Source organism: Siphateles boraxobius, unplaced genomic scaffold, assembly GCF_051911475.1.
Source record: "Siphateles boraxobius isolate OS27281-9 unplaced genomic scaffold, OSU_SipBor_1 6, whole genome shotgun sequence".
In the NCBI taxonomy this organism is placed as follows: Eukaryota; Metazoa; Chordata; class Actinopteri; order Cypriniformes; family Leuciscidae; genus Siphateles; species Siphateles boraxobius.
Window position 1 is genome coordinate 30,437,252 of NW_027509186.1, and position 22,013 is coordinate 30,459,264.

General features: G+C 36.4%; 3 protein-coding genes across 3 annotated transcripts in view; 2 read left to right on the forward strand and 1 right to left on the reverse strand.

The window, feature by feature from the left end:
* Positions 1-9,618, forward strand: part of nxn (nucleoredoxin) — a 70,084-nt gene extending 60,466 nt beyond the window's left edge. The window contains exons 6-8 of the mRNA XM_077208840.1: positions 1,363-1,542; positions 1,680-1,804; positions 8,600-9,618. Coding sequence (XP_077064955.1) covers positions 1,363-1,542; positions 1,680-1,804; positions 8,600-8,782 — 488 coding nt within the window. The 3' untranslated portion in view covers positions 8,783-9,618. The remainder of the gene's footprint in view (positions 1-1,362; positions 1,543-1,679; positions 1,805-8,599) is intronic.
* Positions 9,619-11,163: 1,545 nt separating this feature from the next.
* On the reverse strand, positions 11,164-15,158 carry mrm3a (mitochondrial rRNA methyltransferase 3a). The gene is made up of 4 exons (XM_077208839.1): positions 14,709-15,158; positions 13,805-14,049; positions 13,551-13,718; positions 11,164-11,806 (listed from the first exon to the last, which is right to left on the reverse strand). The coding sequence occupies exons 1-4, from the start codon at positions 15,107-15,109 to the stop codon at positions 11,280-11,282; spliced, it is 1,341 nt and encodes a 446-aa protein (XP_077064954.1). The 5' UTR covers positions 15,110-15,158; the 3' UTR covers positions 11,164-11,279.
* A 775-nt stretch (positions 15,159-15,933) lies between these two features.
* Positions 15,934-21,802, forward strand: glod4 (glyoxalase domain containing 4). Its single transcript, XM_077208841.1, has 9 exons — positions 15,934-16,110; positions 16,316-16,365; positions 16,499-16,619; positions 17,253-17,397; positions 17,544-17,680; positions 20,771-20,857; positions 20,938-21,051; positions 21,142-21,228; positions 21,306-21,802. The coding sequence occupies exons 1-9, from the start codon at positions 16,021-16,023 to the stop codon at positions 21,369-21,371; spliced, it is 897 nt and encodes a 298-aa protein (XP_077064956.1). The 5' UTR covers positions 15,934-16,020; the 3' UTR covers positions 21,372-21,802.
* Positions 21,803-22,013: the final 211 nt, after the last annotated feature.

A 22,013-nucleotide genomic window follows, 5' to 3' on the forward strand; every position in this document is an offset into this window, starting at 1 on the left:
AAGAACTGCCTTCTGGCCTATCCGGTCTGGAATGTGTGGAATTCATCTTGGATGAGTTGATACTGACTCCCTCCAGCCTGAAGTCGGTGTGTGAGTCTGATAAGGCCACTAACACTGAAGGCAGATTTCTATCTCAAAGAGGGCTTGAGAGAGTCCGGCCGAACAGAGAGATCAGTGTGACCAAAGGCCGTCTGACTGTGTGTTTGTGGAAGAACGTGTGCTGGTGCTTTGCTTAGGGTGAGGAGGACCAATGTGTGGCCTAAAGCCACTGTTCAGCTCCACTTATCATCTCACACACTAACCATTAAAGTCAACAATACAAAGTAATACAATTTAAGATGAATTGTCCGTTAATTTTGTTAATATGCTGTCAAATGCTTTTAATTTTTATCGTTTTGTCGACAAAAGCACAAAAATGATTTAAAAAACATTTAAAAAATGTAAAAAAGCATTAAAACAAACACAATGACCTATTTCTAATACTTTAAAATAAGTTTAACGCAAAAGTAAACAATTTTTTTTTATTTTTAGAGATCTATTCATTTTATTCTTAATTGTAGTTCATGTTAATTCTTACACAAGTAGTATACTGTATGTTAACATCATATATCATGAACTTACATGAATGAACAATAGTTAATGGTTAATTTTTTAAAAATGTTTTGTCTCTTATTCTCACCAAGGCTGCATTTATTTGATCAAAATAACAGTAAAACAGTAAAATATTACCATTTAAAATCAATGTTTTATATTTTAATATATTTAAAATAATTTATGACAAAGTTAAATTTCTGCATCATTATTCCAGTCTTCAGTGTCACATGATCCTTCAGAAATCATTGTAATATGCTGATTTGTGATCAAGAAATATTTCTTATTATTGTTAAAACAGTTGCTGCTTAATGTTTTGTGGAAACCATGATGCACTTCTTTTTTAGGAAAGTTAAAAAGAAAAAGATTTATTTAATATAGAAATCCTTTGTAACAGTATAAATGTCTTTTTAAATGTTGGTCAATTTAATGCATCCTTTCTTGCTGAATTAATTTATGCAAATCTTAGAATCTTAAAGATCTGATTTGATTAACACTGTATGCTTGAATCCTATAATGACCAGTAAGAAGGACAGTCACATCGTGTCACTCAGGACACGTCAAGAATTTCCAGCATCAAGTAATTTTTTGGTCATCTCTGAGCACAAAATGCTATTTTTGCGTGTTTGATGTTTATTATAAAGCAGTGTAAAAAAAAAGTGATTTTACACCAGTGACCACTTGTCACGGTTGGTTGGGACAAACACCTACTTATGTGAATAAATGTTATTTATATGCATTTATATACTGTTGTTTTTTTTCTTTCTCCAGGTATCCCCACACTGATTTTTCTGGACACAGAGGGTCACATGATCACGCGACAGGGGCGAGTGGAGGTTCTCAATGACCCCGACTGTCGGTTCTTCCCGTGGCACCCGCGCCCCGTGCTGGAGCTCAGCGAATCCAACGCCGTACAGCTGCATGAAGGGCCCTGTCTCGTGCTGTTCGTAGGTCAGCTGATTCTTCTCCTCTTACTTTTGAGATCATTGCTGATGAGCACTGTTGACTCTTGTCTTCACCTCCCTTTTCCAACTACTATGCTCATTCATCTTTCTCTCTCATCTCGCTGTTTTTAACCTGTCTTTTAGACGCTGAGGAAGAGGGAGAGCTGGAGCCGGCCAAGGAGCTCATCCAGCCAATCGCAGAGAAGATCATGGCCAAGTACAAAGCCAAGGAGGAGGAGACGCCACTGCTCTTTTTTGTTGCCGGAGAGGTACGTTTGTTGATATATGTGTGTAATTGAACAGTTAAAGGAATAGTTCACTCAAAAATAAAAAGTTATTTATGCAACCTCATGTCATTTCAAACCTGTACGACTGACTTTCTGCTGAGGAGAATATATTATGTAGAATGTGTTGGTCAGTTTTGGCAGTATAATGAAAGTGAATGGTGCTTTCAAGCTCGAAAATGACAAAATAATTATCCATCATATTAGCATCATGGAATACTATTAAAAGTAAACTATAGAAGTAGTCATAAATTCAGTCATAAAGTGATAAAAACAAAAAAGACACATGAATGGTTCTTTTTGATCTATTAATTAATCCGTTCACAAACTTGGTTTGAATGATTTGTTCATGAATCAAACTGATTCAGTTCGCGATCCACGGTTCACTCGAGGGGAAGACTATTATTGAATAATGATTTAAAAGTTGGTCTTTTTATCACACAAAGCATCATATGACTTCATGAGTTCATGAGGTTTATTGAGTGACATTTTTTTAAATCCTTTTTTATCTTCTCTGCCACAACAATCTGAATGTTTGCTTGCTTTTACACACAAGTGTGATGTGCCATCTGTTTCTGTATATTTGTGTAAAACAATCCTTCGGGAGGGCGGCCTGCAATCACCAACATGTACATGCAGTAAATAAAAGGAGCTGCAGTTGAATGGCAAGCACATGTAGCGCAAGCCTCAAACCCAGAGGGTGCCAAAACAGCTGTGCCCTTTTCTCTCTCTCTCTCTCTCCCTCGCTTTTTTCATCTCCCTGATCACCTCTTCGTCTTTCAAGCCTGCATACCAAGAGGGAGGAAAGCCAACATTTTCATAACTCTTATCTCCTGTTTTCTCTTTGTGACCTTTGCGGAAGTCATGTGACGGCATTGTTAATTAATAGACGATTAGCCGCCCCTTTCTTTCCTTTTCCCCTTCTCACTTTAACTTCCCTGCCACCGTTCAGTCTTTCTTTGTGTGAGGCACGCCCAGAGACGGCAGATTTTCAGGATGGCATTTCTCTTTGCCATGGTTTGAGTTTCAGGGATTCCCCGCACACGTTTCTGTAGCTACACATCTACCAACATCTGACATTATAACCCTTCAAAGTGACCTGCTTTGTGTACTTCCTTTCTATGCTATTTTTGTTTCCTTTTTTGTTCTTTCTTTCTTTGCTTTACTGTGTTGAGTTTTGTCTTGCTGTGTTTTGTTTTGTGTTTTTGTTTTGCCTTGTGTTTTTTTTTGTATTTTAATTGATAATACATATTATTATTCAAGTTATGATACTGCGCATCTTGCGAATTTTATTTATTTATTTATTTATTTGACAGCAAGTCACTTATGTTGAAAATTCAACCTGTATTGGAGACAGAATATATGGCTATTATGTGGAGCACATTTTCAACAGGCCCATTTATTCATTCATTACATAACTCAACACATTGTTTCACTTCTAACACAGTCCAGAAATCTGGAAATCAGTATCAAGTATTAACTTCATGTTTACAGGCCAGTGCTGTCAAATCAAAGCAGATAGTGTGTGTGTGGGGATATAAAGGAAATGAGATGCAGTGTGAGAAACTCATGTAGCCTGTCAAGGACCATAGCGGTCGTGCGTGTGTGTGGGTGTGTGTGCGCACTTTCGTTCAAGAGTTTGGGGTCAGTACGTTTTTCTTTTTAATGTATTTTTATTTTTATTTTGCAAGGATGCATTCAATTGATCAGAAGTGGCAGCTGACTTATAATGTCACAAAGATTTCCATTTTGGATAAATGCTGTACTTTTGAACTTTCTATTCATCAAAAAATCCTAACAAATCCTGTCAAATCAAAGCAGATAGTGTGTGTGAAGAAATAAAGGAAATGAGATGCAGTGTGAGAAACTCTTGTAGCCTGTCAAGGACCTGAGCGTGCGTGGGTGTGTGTGTGCGCGCACTTTCGTTCAAGAGTTTTGGGGTCAGTACGGTTTTTTTAATGTTTTTTTTTTTTTTTTTGCAAGGATGCATTAAATTGATCAAAAGTGGCAGTTGACTTATAATGTCACAAAGATTTCCATTTCGGATAAATGCTGTACTTTTGAACTTTCTATTCATCAAAAAATCCTAACAAATTCAAGAAAAATATTAAGCAGCACAACTGTTTTCAACACTGATAATAATAAGAAATGTTTCTTGAGCAGCAAATCAGAATTATTTCTGAAGGATCACGTGACTGAAGATTGGAGTAATGATGCTGAAAATTCAGCTTTGCATTACAGGAAAAAAAATTACATTTTAAAATACCACAATATTACAGTTTTTACTGTATTTTTGATCAATTAAATGCAGCCTTGGTGACTATTAGAGGCTTCTTTCAAAAACATTAAAACATCTTACTGATCACAAACATGGTTTAAATAGGGCTTGTCCACTGTTTTCTTTGTCTTTATAAACCAGTAGACATTTTTTTTCGGTGCTAACCAATAGCATACCTCAAATGCTGTTGCTAGAACTTAATGTCTATCTAACTGAGTATATTCCTTGAATCAGAGATGAAATAGTCGATCAAAGCCTGGCAGCTGGAGATGCATTCTTGCACCGATGGCTTTTATTCATTTCCAATGTGTGATCATTTGAACCTAATGTCTGGTGCCGCACACAGCTAGAACACTCTTTGGGTTTAGATCACAGCTCTCTCATATAACCAATCAGCACAGGCCCTTCGTAGTGTGCTGGCCAATCAGACAGCCTTATCTATGCTTGCATGAGCAGATGGCTAATGCGTATGGAATGCAACAGGCCCACAATAGGCAGAATAAACTTCACGTTGTAGGGCCGGTGCAATTTGGTAAACACACTGTCCCTTATCACGCTAGCAGCTGGAGCCAGCCACAGACTGACCCTTTGTCTCCGTGTGCGTGTGTGTGCGTGCGTACGTGCATGTGTGTGTGTGTGAGAGTGAGAGAAAGGGCCGCAAGGGTTGAAGAACAGTTTACACAAGGTTAGCTGCTCCACAGAAGAAGATGCATGGCTTTCCATTGAGGGGTAGACAGCCTGAAAGATGTAATCTTTTCATATCTAAAAACCTGGAAGGGTTACACTGACAAGAGTCAATTTCTCACTGTATTTGCTTCTGCTGATGGACGGCTTTAGCTGATCTTTATCGGGTTCACAATTTTACAAGGGGCCATTGAGCGCAAATCCCAGAAACAAGCTTTACGCGTTGTTATATGTCAAATTTTGACAGTCATTGTCTCTCCAGGTTCAGCAGTTTAATCTATTGCAGTGTGTTGTGAGCTCAGATCAGACTGGAATGCATCTGGAACGTAGAAAAGGAAATGATTATGGATAAAAGGACCAGTGACCCCATGTGATCCATTTTTCCTGTTTTATAAAACAGGAAGTGGACAATCTGCAATTATATTTGTGATTCACCACCCTTAAAATTGCATGCGTTTTTGCATTTTTTATAAAGGTAGTAACTATAATGTTAAACAATATAGTAAATGTATATGTATATAGAAAAAACAATACAGCCATTCCATCTCTTTTGTTTGAAGTCACAAACTTTCTGTTGTCCTTTTTAGGTAGCAAATACAGCACAGCGAGTTTTTTTTTTACAGGCCCAAGATCTGATTATGTGGTTTAATCCATGTACTGCTGTGGAATAGCTCATAGTTTCTCTGCGAGTCAGTTAGAGATGGAATAAACCAGTCGAGATCTCATCGAAACTGTTGTACTGCCCTCTCGTGGACAAAATAGCCACTCATATATTGCATTATAATAATGTCTTCCATATGAAATTACTATGCAGTTCTTTCCAAGACACGCTCCTTTGAAAGATCTTTAAAGTATGATCAATCTGTGTTAGACTTGATGGCCTATTGCGTTGTTTGGTGCAGAAAGTAGGCACTTTTTACCTTGTAAAGCCTGACATCAGAAAAGTCAGTTAGAATTAAAAAAAATTACAAAAATTAAACTGTTTATTGAACCCTTAGGTAAAATATAAAAGAAAGTCTAAAAAAGTTTGCATATCTGTTTTTTGTTGTTGTTGTAGTTGATTGTCATATTTGATATGTGATCGAGGAGGGAAAAACACCTCAGTTTTATTCAGAGGCCCAAACCGAGCACAAAATCTAATTAAATTATGATAGTGTGTAGTGTAAATCAGTAAGATTTTATAACGGTATAGCAGACTACTTGCATAAATTGGATATAATTATCAGAGTCACTCTATATCTCTCCACATCACTCTATATAAATGAGTTTTATGTTTTATGTTTCGTTTTATGGTCAAAGATTTGTTTTATGATCAAAGATTTGTAGTTTATATTGTGGGGGGGCAAAACATATAATTCACTGCAATACAAGAAGATTGGGATGCATAAATAAACGTTCCTCAAATGCCTGGTCATCATATTTTATACTCTCATTTCAGCATGATTTTTCTATTTATTAAGTAAACCGTTGTCGCTTCACTCTAGTAAATGTTCATCTTGTAATGATATAAAAGTTATTCTTACGTTTAGATTATAGAAATCAGTAAAGATTTCATAGAAAAAATTACCTCAAGTCATATATGAGTATGACATATATGAACAAAACCATTCTTGCCAAAACCATAATCAAATTTTTCTCTTTACTTAATTAGCCATCCATGTAGATGTTACGTTTGTTTGATTGTTTTTCGTATATTTTGGTGTGCAGCATTTGGTATTAAGGTCAAACCACATCTTGAAGAAAGACATTCAGAAAATAAAATCACTCTGGCTTTGCCTTTGTTACTCCACAAACTCACATTTAGGAACCCCCAATGGGAATAATGGGAATGTTTTCCACACACACTGTGTGATTCATCTCTCTGAAGTTTCCTGGGGTTGTAGTGCCTCAGAAACAACAAGGTGGGTGATGCGATGTTTGTCTCCCCCCTCCTGGTCCTCTCCTGCTGTAGCAGAGACCTCCTCTCCATGGGGAGCTCAGCGAAACTCTCCCGTCTGTGCCGGCATGCTGGTTTTGAGAGAGAGCGAGCGCTTTATACTGGCCTCAATACAGTTTTTATGATTCCCTGTGTCTCCTTAGTGGTTGTTTCTTATATCATACATGAAAATCACTCACCTTTCAGCGAAATTCGCTGTTTTGAAACCAAATTAGGTGACCTACGTGAATCGTGTAAATTCGATGAGAAAATGTTTAGAGGGAGGGGGTTGAGGGGGAAGGTATACAATATGAAGCCATACTGTAGTATAATTTGAAATAGAATTAAATATTTAAGTAATTAAATTCAAGTTCACGTAAACTTTTCGCTCCGCTGCGGCTGTCAGACATTCTCCATTCAGCAAAAATGGAAAGCGTCGCGTTCGGTTACGACAGTCAACGATGAAATTCTCTCCAAGATGATTCAATGTTACTATTATTATACTTTATCTGTAGATAAAGGTCTATGGTTTCGCATAAAATGACTTTCTTGCTGGACTGTATTGCTGTACCTTAATCATGTTCATTTCTACCGTGTGTCTGTTAGATCACAACACTGGAGAGCACTATAATTCTTCTTCACGCGCACAGTAACTGAAATTTAAAACTGTTAAAAGAAAAGGCTCATTAAAGGATTGCATAGATAGATACTGTATATAATACACTATGCGCATCGATATGCCTTTCCTTTGTTCTTTGAACTTTTCAATGCGGACTCGAAGAGCTGCGCGCTGTGACTCCGTGTTGCTTCAAGCGCATCATTCTGCGCTCGGGATGCGCATAAGCAATTTGTGCCGCACTGTATGGAGTCTTTCATCATAATCATATCATAATACTTTTGCGCAATGAAAGATTATTAATAGCTTTTTTTGTTCTGTTCTGTCCTATCTATCATATGTTGCTGCCTCATTAAACAGCTTTGCTATACATTTAAAAAATGTCTTAATTTTATAGTAGACTATATATATATAATATTTGATCTTTCTGATTTTTATCTTGTTTTTCATGAATGTATTTTACAACAATACAAAGAGCAATGTGTAAAGTTTTACCAGATTTAGTACTACACTTATTGTCTCTTTGTTCCCCACTAAATGGTTTTTTTTCCCAATAAATGTTCAGATTTTATACAATTATTGTTTTTCTAGACTACATTTTACTGAGTTATCCACTAATCTAGTTTATAATATATGTTTGTCATAGGTTATGATCATATTTTTATTTTATTTTTTTCTTTATAATGAAGTTGTCTGTATTAAGTAGATTGTGTTTAACACACAAAAGAGTGATTATCAGTTCAACACAGAGTTATAGAAATTCTACTTGATTTAAAAAAAAACTGCGCTGGTATTGGATCGGTATCGGTCGATACTCCGAATTTTTGGTATCGTATTGGATCGGTTCAGAAAAAATGGTAACGGGACATCCCTAATATTTTCTGGTAGGCTATATCTAAGTTACCCAGGAGCTCTGTTGACATAGGCTTAGCTTGATGAATTGAGCTGTTGAACACAGCAGGAGAGAACGCAAGGTTAGCCAGCTAGCTAAAGCTAAAGCTAAAGGCCATAATATTTTTGACTCATGGCTGAAGTTAAGTTTCTCCAGCTCTCCCCAGGTTGGCAAAAAATGCATCTCAAAATGCATCAGATTGATGCTTTAAAATATGGAATATTTTAAATTTTCTTCAGGGGGAGCATGCCCCCGGACCCCCCTGGAGGGGTAATATCTTTCTCACCTTTTTCAACCCTACAGTTCATTTCTTCACTCTTTGTAGTTGGCGGCTCAATTTAGAAATTTCACTTTTCACCGACAATGATATTCATATAATTTTCATCTCCCGACAGGATGATATGAGCGATTCTCTGCGGGACTACACTAACCTGCCTGAGGCCGCGCCTCTTCTCACCATCCTGGACATGTCGGCTCGCGCAAAATACGTTAAAGACGTGGAGGAGATCACGCCGGCTGTGGTAGAACAGTTTGTTGGTGACTTTCTAGCTGAGAAGCTCAAGCCAGAGCCCATTTGAAGTCCTGGACTGCACTAAACTCCCCTGCACCGTTACCCGAACCTCCATCGGACCCTTGACCTCCAGTTGTGCTCTCCCTTCTCTTTCTGTCAGACTGTTCGAACAGAATCGTACTTTGTATTGACATTTTTCTTCTTTTAATACGTGCCCCTCCATCATGAAGCGGCCGCCTCCTCCTGTGGTGCCTTGCATTTACTACAGCGCTGATGGTAAAATGCAGATTTTTACTTTGATTGTCTTTTTGCTGTTACATTTAGAGATTAGACTGAACCCTTCAGCTGCAAGTGAACACACTTTTGTTCAAGATTTTTAGCAAGTATTTCCTTCTATCCTTGGATATTGTTTCAAGAATCAAGAGCTTAGAATAAATATAGCTTGGTAAGTGTATTATTATTATCATCATTTTTCCAGACACTGCACATTACCCATGGCCATATGTTCTGTATGGCTGTGATTGTCTTCTTATGGGTGCTGATAAATATGCATACATGAACAAGCTGATGTTAATATCCTTGTATAGAAGGCACTATCTATTCTTTGTTTAGCTGCCGCTGTTTATTTTTAATGCAGTTGTCTATAGTTGATTCTTATAAGGACTTCGCCCACCTTGTTGATATTTGATGTTGTTGAATGACTGATCTGTTCCCATCTCAATCATAACATTTAAGTGGATTTTCTGTGAAGGTCCCCTGTATTAAATTGGTCTGTGTTTTTCGAAGGCACAATAAACAGCATCTTACTGCAAGATTCCTTATGAAATGTAGCAAATTAAAGCACACAGTCTGTCTGTCCTTGGTTGTTTTGAATGTCATAGCATTAAAACTCACTGTCTAAAACATCTGTGTTCTTTTTATACATATTACTCTACTTAGTTTCATGTAAAATTAACTCCCTTGAATCACTATATATATATAGCTATCTATGTGATTAAGTTCATTTTACTTTTAGTTCATTGATCACATTAGTTATTGCTTGATTTTATATTGTTGTCGGTAATTGACCTTAGTCAGGGTAACGGCATTACACTTTATTTCATTTTTGACAGGAATGAAAACGAGGCTGTGAGGAATGTAATACAGTGTGTTCAATGATTGTACTGTTGATTAACAACATACTGAATGTTCAGCTGATGAAACTTTCATTGGACAAAAACTGCATGAAACAGTTTTAAAAGGTTTGAGTTGTGAAAGATGCGATCGACTAGGACCTTTATACAGTGTGTGGCATTGTAAATTCTGTAAGTCAATCCCTCACAGCCTTGTTTTCATCTGCATTCAATTCAAAATGGCGTCTAACCTGACAAAGGTCTATTATTATTGGTTGATACTGGATATTTGTATTTATGAATTTAGCAGATGCATATCGAAAGCAACTAACATTGCATTCAAGCTATAATTTTATTTTCAGTTTATACAATCCCTAGGAATTTTTCCAATTTCATTTTGCATGTTTTTTTTTACATTTAGATTACATTAAGGGCATTTTACATGACACTTTTTAAAAGCATTTCCATCTAAAAACAGAAAAACGTTTTTGGCCGTTCATTTACACGGCAACAGTGGTTTGAAACCTTCGAAAATGGGTTTCAAAGTACAAGTTTTTGAAAACGATACTGTTATCGTCTCCATATAAACTAGAAAAATGTGAATTTGTGAAAATTGAGACACCATGCGTATTACATGTTCAGTCTATAGAGTGCCGAAGTTATGACGTCACTTTGTAGGCCAAAACGCGGTAGTGAGTTAGTATTTTAGCACTTCCGGTTCCCTCGCCCTAAAGTTTATGGGTTTTTTGAATGGGTTTTTGCTAAATCACCTGAAATAAGGTCTGTTGAGACATCAACAAAAGTCTTTCCCAAAAGTCTATGGGGAAAATGCATAGCTTTTCGATCGAGGGAACCCATGCGCCGCTAACTTCCGTTTTGGCCTACAAAGAGACGTTATAACTTCGGCACTCTATAGGTGTGTATTGTTTCTCAAAGTGACATCGCCAGCTACTGACCTGGCATGAATAATACAGCGTTTTTAGTCAGTTTCACGTTTTCCATTTTTAGCACATCATTGTTGTGTAAACATACCCTGACATTATATTTGCCATCATCAATCTGATTTAAAAATAATAATTTAATAAAATGTAATCTTTACATTTTGTACACTGAACATTTTATTGTACATTATAATGTTGTAATGCCTAAATTTACTAGTAGTATTTAAAATTATCAAATTAATTTGTGTTTTGTTTATAATTAATTTAGACAAAATAGTATAGGATTGTAATGCCAGAATTCTAACCTCTAAATTGGAATTCTCTTCAAAATAACCTGGCTTTAATTAAACATGGATTGCAATGAGGTCATGTGACAATGTAGAATATTAGCCTGCTACTGTTCGAAATGTTTATTGGTGATATTGTTTGACATACTTAAAGTGTGCAGCATATAGAACTGGACATTATTGGTTAAATATCTTTGTTTTAAACATTACAAGAAAAACAATCATTAGAACATTTTAGATCTTGCTCTTCTGCGGGTTTTGTCAGACGCCTTCAGAAGCTGCCGTCTGCCTTCAAACACCAGTATACTAGCAGCCATAGCAGAGTTCAGGCTCTCCACTCCTGGAGCCATGGGAACAAAGATCCTTCTACCCTCCGTTTCCTCGGCCAATCCAAGAGCCTCCAAACTCAGTTCACGTGTCTCTCCACCAATCACCAGGGCCGTGCTCTTCTGAGCCCAACTCTCATGGTACACCTGAGGCTTCACACACGGCAGTGAAAGTTCATCATCGGACTCTTCATCAGAGTCACTTTCACTGGATTTATCCAATGTAACATTTTGTATTTGTCCTGAAACTGGAGCAGATGCAGGGTCTTTTGTAAAAATGCTACAGTTATCCGCTATATGGACAATCACGTCCTTTGGTAAGTGCTTGGAAATGTCATCCCAGTCCAAATTAGGAAAGACCGGAAGGCGGAAATGAGCTCCCATTGCTGCGCGTAGAACTTTGGGCTCCCATGCATCCACACAACCTGGAAAAATACAAATAAACAGTCGGTGCTTAGTGTTTATAACACATTTGGGTCATTTCATTCAGATTTCTTAAATAAAAAATAAAAAAAGCTTAGTTTTTAGTATGGGAACCACCAAACTTTGAAAATGTGTGAAGACTATCAAAATACATAATTAAATTTTTTAACTATTTGAAAATAAATAGAACTTTTTTTATGTTTCGAGTCAACTGGGACTTCACACATTACTGTATATAATGCAGTTTTTTGGCCCTTTTTGTACATCTATGAGTTAGATTTGTCTAAAAAATACTCTTTAATAGGACAAAGTTTAGCTGGTAAACATATTACATGCAAAAACAGACTGTAAACATCCGACAAATGTAAGTAACATAAATCAACTCTATTAAATAAACTAGGGTTGTAACGGTATGAGATTTTCACGGTATGATAATCGTCTCAGAAAATATCATGGTTTCACGGTATACGGTATTAAAGAATCATTATTATTATAATCAACAGCTACAATGACCCTAAAATGAATGAAAACAGATAAGAGTTTTTTGGTTGAACATGGTTTATTAAAACAAACTTTTTTTAATTAAATTTTTTAATGAGTCTATGAACTTTTATTTTGACAGGTTGTACTAAACTCCTATGAGTTTCAGTCAAGAGTATATTTGACGGTGATTCTTTTAAATAATATATATTTAATAATATATATTAATAATATTATAATATGTTCATAATATAATATATAATATATAATATATATAATATTAATAATATGTTCATGTGTTCACGTCCTCATATAGTGAGTGAGAAGGCAGACGCTTTAAACACCATGAGCGTCACACATACTACAGAATGTAGATTTACAGTATAGCAGTTTTTTGACACACTCATATATCGATTTGATTTATTGCACAGCTATATTTTAGATTTATTCATCCATCTATCAAATCGCGCATTTTTCGTGACATCTGCCTCAAAATGGAAATAATACAGCCTTGAGTTATAAATGGAACTTTATCTGCAGGGAGGGATGGTGTTCGCGAATATGGGAGAACATGTTCGACGTATCCTCCTTTTGCAGCCACTCTTCGTCCACATTTCTGGACACAACTGGATATCCACCTTCAAGGAAAACCCCGCGTTCATTTTTCGGATACCCAAAGTATTCCCACACTGCAGATTTCAGCTTTTTTTCTGCGGGGGAAAGAGATTAGAAATCGCAACCTGTGTCTCAGACATTTTCTCCGCTGTACATGTATGGATGGAGTCTAAGCTCAAGTGGAAAGAAGTTGCATATGCGCAGGTGAGATCTGGTTTAATTTTTTTTCCAAAACCTTGGATAAGCAAATGTTCACGATATGATAATCATACATGTCAATATCGGGATAAACCGGCATTCCGGTATTCCGTTACAACCCTACTACAGCCCATAAGCATGTAGAGCAAAAGTTCAAAAACCAAATAGTCCAAATTTGAAAAAGTAAGCCATTATTAATTAGAAAGTTTATTCAAGTTAAACTATCTATAGTATATTTAAGTTGTTTGTTAGGAAATATGTAGTTTTGCTATAGTTCAAGCATTATATCAAAGAACTTCTACTTTTTGTTTATAAAAAAATTGGTAAGTGAAGTACTAGTAATAATAACAAGGTAAAAAGCTATTCTATTTTATAAGCTTACGTTCGACCGGGTCAAAACTGACCTGGATTGCAACAAACAAAAATCTTTTTCCATTTAAAGGTATTACAAACCTTTGGTTAGGAGAACACGGTCACAACCAGCAGCTGCTGCACAGCGTAAAATAGTGCCTAGGTTTCCAGCGTCACGAACATGGTCACATATCAGGAACAAAGGCACAGACTGGTGACGTATGTCTTTTGGAAATGCCAGACGGGAGACATCGGGTTTTGAGAATATAGCTGTGATTTGACAGAAACAGTGTTATTTGAGTTGTGTTATAAACATTTCGAAGAAAACTGAGTTTATAAGAGATTCGGCAACGGACCTATAACACCCTGAGGAGTGACCAGGTCAGACCAGGTCTTCATGTCTTCATATTTGACCTTGATGAGCTTGACCTGCTGTAGTTTATCTAGAGGAAGCTCCTGTAGTTTCTCCACCGCACTGAAGAAAAGCATCTGAGGAGACGCTCCAGCAGACAGAGCGTCACAGATCAGACGCCTGCCCTCCAGCAGCACTTTACCTTCCTTTTCCCGAAACGTTCTGGAGCGGGCCACACTGGACACCTTCCTGAGGGGACAACGACATGATTGTTTTATGACAACTTTTTCTTTTAAATAAAGTAGTGCAAACACCATCTTACAATTCATGTGGTTCCCTAATACCTATACTAATGTTTATCATTTCAAGTCATTTCACCTGTGAGGAGGCTGTGAATAGCATGATACTTAAAGTTTGTTGTAACAAACAAGAACATAGACAATGGATCATAATGTCAAAACCTCTGGGTAATAAAAGGTTGTTAAAAAAAAAACTTATGTCCATCTGCTCTGTTTTACACACAAATACTGGATACATATATGTTTTCCCGGTGCAGCTTTAAACTGTCATCCAGAAATGACAATTCTCTCATCGTTTACTCATCCTCAAGTTGTTTTTTCTTCTGAACACAAAAGAAGATATTTGAATAATGTTGGAAACCAAACAGTTTATGGGCTCTATAATGACTTCCATAGAATTCCTTTTTTTTTTTTTTTGAGTGAACTGAGATCTACAATCATATATCTGGTGCTCCTCTATTAAATACAGCAAATGTGAATAAATAAATAATACAATTAAATGGAATATAGGCAGATATCTTGCCATTCTGCACTCAAATGATGTATTTTGCAAGAATGCAGATGATATGATGTTGTTAACAGTCATTTTCCAATAATATTTGTACTCACGCGAGTCTGTTATCTCCAGCCGGGGCCTTTTCGTAGCGCAGCCCACCAAGCCTATCCATAATGTGAGGAGACTCTTCTGCACATTCAGAGACATGATGACCACTCCACTTCTTGTTGCCAGGTCTCTCAGAGACTTTCTCTTTGCGGTATTTATTATCACCCTCAGAGAGGTTTTTGCCTTTTTGTTTGAACAGCTTTTGATTCATTTTATCAGCTGTTTCATGCGATTTAATAAATGTCTCTCGTTCAGCATCGGGATACAAGACCGCCACGGGTCTCCGTCGGAGAGCTCGGACATATCGCCTCGAATTCACCAAGATCTGGTTATGCCCTCTAAATAATAAACTATGTTCCCCGAAAATAACAAATCCACGACTCACGTTATACATGAGCGCTGCCATGTTTGTTGACCGCGACCTGCGTCACTGGGAATGAATGAACTACCGATGTCCGATTCGTGAACGAATCGTTCTATTGAGTCGGATCTTTCCCAAGAGTTGGATGAATTGGTTGACTAGGGGTGACCACTTCACTAAACCGATGTCGTAAGAAATAGGGTCTCCCATCAATTGTCAATTAGAAATGCCAAGTGAACACAAACAGTATTAAATCTAAAATATCGATATAATTACTTACTATATGGTGCATAATAAAACAAATTAGACATGGTGTAATGTTTCAATTGATAAAATGTTAATCAATAATATTTGGACATTGAATGACAGACTGAATCCGTGGATTCAGGTGGAAACTGAGGATTTGAGAGATGGGAACAGATACTTAATGAACAAATAGACTTTTAATGACATATAACTTTTTATGACATATTTACCAAAAACACTTACGAAACAAATACAATGCAATTCGATGTCTGTTTGAGCTGAATCAGAGCTACAACACACTGATATTGACAGATTAAATTGCAATACACAACACTTAAATCACAGTAAACAGCTAAATCTGAACCGACTCTTTGAACAGAACTGGTCAAAGGAACCGATTTGTGTGATTGATTCAGTTTTCAGATCACTAGAATGGACTGTACCAAAGAATAATATAAGAATTGACCAAGAAATATGTTATAAACATTCATTTTAAAATGTAGTTGTGCTTTTTGCATTATATATTTTTTTAAATTAAGTAATGTGCACATATATATATATAATGGCATTACAAATTCACGTAGAAATTAAACAAATTAATTTGGTTTAGTCTGTGGCATGTTGACAGCAGAGCAATCGATCGCCAGGTGTGAGCATCGATTCAGAGTGTGTGTCATCGTCGCGCTTACAGTGGGAGACTTTCAAGAGTGATGGCACTTAGAAGAGCACTGCATTTTGTTTTTAAAGTAGGAGACAGGACCAGAACAGCCACTTTTTACAGGGATGTCTTAGGAATGAAGGTAGAAGAGCGGTCTACTGACCTTATTGTGATATTCCAGTTCTGTATTCTAAATTCATTGTGGACTTTGCCTCCTAATAATGATGATAAGACAGTTAATGATGTTATTACAAAATGCAGTTTTGAAACGTCGCATATCTTCCCTCAGTCTGTGTTCAGTCTCAAATTACAGATTTATAAACAATAATAATGACTCTAATCTACAGATTCTGCGTCATGAGGAATTTGAGGAGGGCTGCAAAGCAACCTGCAATGGGTTAGTCATATTATAATAGTTTTTTTTTGTTTTGTTTTTATCTTACTAGCTTAACTACTACTTAACCTGAAACTACTTGTATAACCTGTATGAAGGGCACATTCGAAACATAGATCTGTTCTTGTGTTGTCAGTCCATATGATGGGAAATGGAGTAAAACAATGGTGGGCTTTGGACCAGAGGATGACCACTTTGTGGCAGAGTTGACCTATAACTATGGAGTGGGTGAATATCGCCTTGGCAATGACTTCCTGGTAAACTCCTTATACATTTACATTGAAACCACACATACAGTAGGATATAAACATCTGAGACCTTTCAGAAAAAAATAAAATAAATTAATAATACTATATATATATATATATATATGTCTCACTGTCTGTCTGTCTGTCTGTCTGTCTGTCTGTCTGTCTGTCTGTGTGTGTTCAAACCTTGTGTACACATTTTTTCAGGATTCTTTGATGAATAGAAAGTTTAAAATAACAGCACTTATCTGAAATATAATGTAAATATAAATTATATTTATAATGAATATAAATAAATATAAATTTGTAACATTTAACTGAAGACTGTTCTACGACTGTTCTGTAAGAAGATGACTAATGATAAAGACCAATAATGCAGAAAATTCAGCTTTGTATCACAAAAATAAATTTTAATTTTTAGAATATATTCATGATAAAATATGACATTATCATCACAATTTACAATTCAACTTTTAACTTGAATTGACATGATAAAATAAATCATTTATATTTAGGTATTCATTTTGGTATCAATATTAAATAAAGCATTTTCACTAGCAGTTTCTGACTTTTGGTCCACACCGTATATTTTCTGTGAAACGGGATCCTGATCTTTCCTCTATCTGTGCTCTTCAATATTAGGGTCTCACTCTCCAGTCTAGTCAGGCTGTGAGTAATGCGAAGAGGTTAAACTGGCCTCTCACACAAGTTGGAGACTCTCTCTACATGACTGAAGCGCCGGGAGGATACCGCTTCTTCCTTATAGACAAGGAACAGCCGAACTGTGGTGGGTATTTGGGTGAAGCTTGTGTTATAATAGGGATGTGAAAACTTCCTTCATGAAATGTGGAAGCAGATACATGAGGTAACTTTAGTAGTTAATTGCGCCATTATATACTGAATCCTAACTGATTTTTCTTTTCTTGGTAATAGATCCTGTCCAGAAGGTCTCCCTGGCAGTCTCTGATCTGCAGCGTTCTATTCATTATTGGTCTGCCCTGCTGGGAATGAAAGTTATTGAGAAAAATGAGGACAAAAAGATTGCCTTAATGGGATTCTCAGATAATCAGGTTTGGCTGAAAATAATGTATTTATGGCAAGGATTAAATTATGAGGACATGCCACTCACTAAGACCTTGTGAACAGTCTTGAGTTTGGTTATCTTTTTATAAAACTTCTATCAGGCCCTTATGGCAGTAAATTAATTTATACAAATGCATATACCGTACAAAAGCAAATTCATGAAAGAAATTAGTACTTTCATTCAGCAAGGATAAAAAAGTTATAGTGCTGGGTCCGAGTCCACCTTTGTCGAGTCCGAGTCAAGTCCAAGTCCTTAACAATCGAGTCTGAGTCCAAGTCCGAGTCAAAAGAGGGTCGAGTCGGACTTGAGTCCGAGTCCTTAACATCCGAGTCGAGTCCAGCCGAGTCCACAAAGATTTAAATGATTTGAAATTGACCTTTCACAAAGACCCGCCCCTCTTAGTTACTGTTGCTACATCCGACAAGCCGTTCCGCTCTCACTCCAAATGTTCTCACACAGTGAAAAATATATTGCGGAGCAAAGAGGACACTGAATATGCGCCAACATACAAGACAGAGCAGCCTACTTTTGGGATGAAATAAAGGCTCATCTTTTACATTTTTATAATTATTATGAAATTCAAACAATAAATCCTGTTTTGTGATGCTTTAATGTGTAGGCCTCAGTTCAAGCAGCACGTGAACTGATCTCTTCTAGTTATAGCACAAATTAAACATGAATGAAAATCAGAACTGCAAAAAGATATCAATACACACCATTTTTCAAGTTCAAGTCCACTGACTTTAATCTACTAACTGATTTGGTTTGTTTGTTGGACAAAAATGGCGGTATCTGCATTATGATTGGTCAGATCGCCTGTCAATCAAATTCCGGCGAAAGGTCTCAACACTGAGCTCTTAAATTAATATTTTAAACCTTACAACATTATTGCAACGTATAGTCAAAGTCGTTTACCTATTGTACATCTTTCAGAATCTGCAAGGTAATGCTCAAGAATGCAACACGATGCATTAAGAGCCAGGGGTAAACTTTTGAGCAAATGGTGATGTTTAAAGTTTTCTTATTTTGTTTTACATGCTAATATATTTTTTAGCCTCTGAAGGGCAGGATTTAAATTAATATAATTTTTCAACAAAATAAGAACAATTTACATCCAGTTTCATCCTTAATGGACTTCTTGAGCATCACTAAGTGTTTGCAGGGTTTGTGATTGTTGTGTTTGAGTCCCTCAGTTGTCACCAGTGCGAAAAAGATGGATCTCACAATCATAGTCACTGCTAGTAAGGAGTCAAATATGCAGAAGATGCTGGAAAAGCAAAGAATGTGCAGGAGCTGGAGGATTTTTCCTCATGAACAACCATTACAAAAAAACAAAAAAAACAGTTGTGGATACAAACACAAAATACAAGATAAATTACTTGATTGTAATATTGTGTGTCAGGTAATGATATTTACAATCAAGTAATTTGTCTTGTATTTTGTGTTTGTATTTTGTCTTGTGGACTAGGCTATTAAACATCTGTTATGTGAAAAAGCTTTTTCAGTGCAGTACTAAATAGAAACAATGTTTTTATGATCCTTCTTAATAATAAAAAAATAAAAATTCCATTTTGGAGATTTTGAAAGGTGTTTGTAAACTTATGACTAAAGTGTAAATGTAACAACAATCATTAAATTATTAGACACCAAAATGTTGCTATGGTTCTCACATTCCTCTGTTGCTATGGTTACTATGTCAATCATCGCAATTTCAAGACTCACAGGACTAAAATTTAGCGGATTCACTCCCACATTTAAATGCATTTATCACTCTTTATAATTTACAGTGTGAACGTAAACACTGGTCCTCTAGAAACACGAAAAACAAAACTATTATTTAGATTGTCGATAGCGCTCCCTTTAAGCCATCATTTACCGCGTTCTGCACTCTCCCTAAAAGTCTCGTCATAAACACTGAAGTGTCCACACTGAACAGTGAATCTCTCATTTATATCGCGTCAAGACTTTGTTTATGAGGGGATTTGCGAAAGGATAAAGATTCTGAACATACATTTTAAGCGAAATCTCCGCATGTTGACTCTAAAATGCCTCTGATTTGCCACTGTGTTCATGCGCTTAAAGGGTTAGTTCACCCAAAAATGAAAATGATGTCATTAATGACTCACCCTCATGTCGCTCCAGGCCCGTAAGACCGCCGTTCATCTTCAGAACACAGTTTAAGATATTTTAGATTTAGTCCGAGAGCTTTCTGTCCCTCCATTGAAAATTTATGAACGGCATACATTTTCAATGGAGGGACAGAAAGCTCTCGGACTAAATCTAAAATATCTTAAACTGTGTTCTGAAGATGAACGGAGGTCTTACGGGCTTGGAGCGGCATGAGGGTGAGTCATTAATGACATCATTTTCATTTTTGGGTGAACTAACCCTTTAATATACATGTCTGTGATTGGCTAATGCTCAACGCGGAAACAACACAAGTAGTTTGTTTTTGTTTTTGAATAATATTGTGTCCTCTAGTGCCCGGACTCGACTGGACTCAGACATTTTTCCGAGTCTAAAATGTCCGAGTCCGTGTCAAGTCCGAGTACAAATTCATCCGAGTGCGTGACAAGTCCGAGTTCATTCAAAATTGGACCCGAGTCCGAGTTCGAGTACCCCAACTCTAAAAAGTTAATACTGTTATCAAATATTTTTATTTCGAATAATGTTATTTTATATTCATCAAAGAATCCTAAAAAAATCATGGTTTCCACAAAAATAAGGTTTTCAACATTGATAATACTAAGATGTTTCATAAGCAGTAAGTCAGCATATTAGAATGATTTTTGAAGGATCATGTGACACTTAAGACTGGAGTAATGATGCAGAAAATTAATCTTTGCCATCGCAGAAATAACTTACATTTTAAAATATATTCAAATAGAAAACAGTTCTTTTAAATTGTAATAATATTTCACAATATTACTGTTTTACTGTATTTTTGACCATACAAATGCAGCCCTATTGAGCACACGAAACTTCTTTTTTTGTTAAAATGTTTAAAAATCATACTGACCTCAAACCTTTGAATGGTAGTGTATGTGTCTTGAAATCAATTCTTGTGCTTTTGTAGTGTAAGCTGGAGTTACAGGACATTGGAGGTGCTGTGGAACATGGAACTGCTTTTGGAAGGATCGCATTCGCTTGCCCTCGGGATCAGGTCAGATCATTTACTCAGAAACCAAAATCCACATCAGATTTTACTTGTTTTAATTTTAAGGAAATGTCTTTGTTTTGCAGTTACCAGACATTGAGGCCATAATGAAAAAAGAAAAGCAGAAAATCCTCACCCCGCTTGTGAGTCTGGATACGCCTGGAAAAGCCACAGTGGAAGTCGTCATTCTTGCAGATCCTGTGAGAGTTTATTGTGTAATGTTTTTGAGACTGAATGTTGAGTATTTGCAAAAAGTATGCTTGGCTGACTCAGATCTCCACATAATGTAGGATGGTCATGAGATCTGCTTCGTGGGTGATGAGGCTTTCAGGCAGCTTTCTGCAATGGACCCTAAGGGAAATGAGTTACTGGATAAGGTAATTTAAAGTATAAAATAAATTCTGTGAAACACTTACAAGCCTTATTCATGTTTTCTGTTTGGTTTCTTTCACAGGCCATGGCTGCAGATAAGAGTGATGAGTGGTTTGCCAAACACAAGAAGCAGAAGGCTTCAGCATAAAGACTGTCTGGCATCATTGACACTGCGTGATAAGATCTGATAATGCCAATTCTATCAAGAACACCTAACAATCCCTAAAACTTCAATTGGACATGATGAAAAATATGTGTATTTCTGTCAATCCTCATGATTATGTAGTTATTCTCTTAAAAGTGTATATTTTTGATAAATAAAGAGGATAATCAGCAAGTGTGTAATGTTACAAATATTTAGTGGCTATTAAAATAAACATTTCCTTTGGTGCCATACCAAATTAAATGCAATTATTAGTTTACAATGACAAATGCATAGAAGCATTCATGGTACATTCCAAAGTGCAGAGAAATAAAAGAAAGCTTTCAGTTTCATTTCACTGATCAGCAGAGATCAGTATTTTAATACTTCTACATCATATAATGTAAATCCTATAAATAAATGTAAAATATTCAACACTTCCGAGTTTGTTAATTTTTTTTTTTTTTTTAAAACAAGCAGTGTTGTAGTAATTACAGCAGAAGTACCAGAGAAAACATTGTAGACAACCCAGAGGGCCTTCGAGTCAAAATGTTTAGGTGTGTTCGACTTGAAGCGGCACTGCGCAGACTGATCTGTGTATGACATCAAAGTCATGTATAATGTTTTCCTTTGTATGTGTTTATAATG

What these genes read in the sequence shown, in the direction of transcription:
- mrm3a (XM_077208839.1), bottom strand. Translation starts at nt 15,109, where the DNA reads ATGGCAGCGCTCATGTATAACGTGAGTCGTGGATTTGTTATTTTCGGG. An exon ending in CACTCCTCAGGGTGTTATAG is followed by an intron (nt 13,719 to 13,804) that starts GTCCGTTGCCGA and finishes GTCAAATCACAG; the next exon opens with CTATATTCTCAAAACCCGAT. An exon ending in CCGTGTTCTCCTAACCAAAG is followed by an intron (nt 11,807 to 13,550) that starts GTTTGTAATACC and finishes GTATTTTTCCAG; the next exon opens with GTTGTGTGGATGCATGGGAG.
- glod4 (XM_077208841.1), top strand. Translation starts at nt 16,021, where the DNA reads ATGGCACTTAGAAGAGCACTGCATTTTGTTTTTAAAGTAGGAGACAGG. An exon ending in TGCAAAGCAACCTGCAATGG is followed by an intron (nt 16,366 to 16,498) that starts GTTAGTCATATT and finishes TTGTGTTGTCAG; the next exon opens with TCCATATGATGGGAAATGGA. An exon ending in CAAGGAACAGCCGAACTGTG is followed by an intron (nt 17,398 to 17,543) that starts GTGGGTATTTGG and finishes TCTTGGTAATAG; the next exon opens with ATCCTGTCCAGAAGGTCTCC.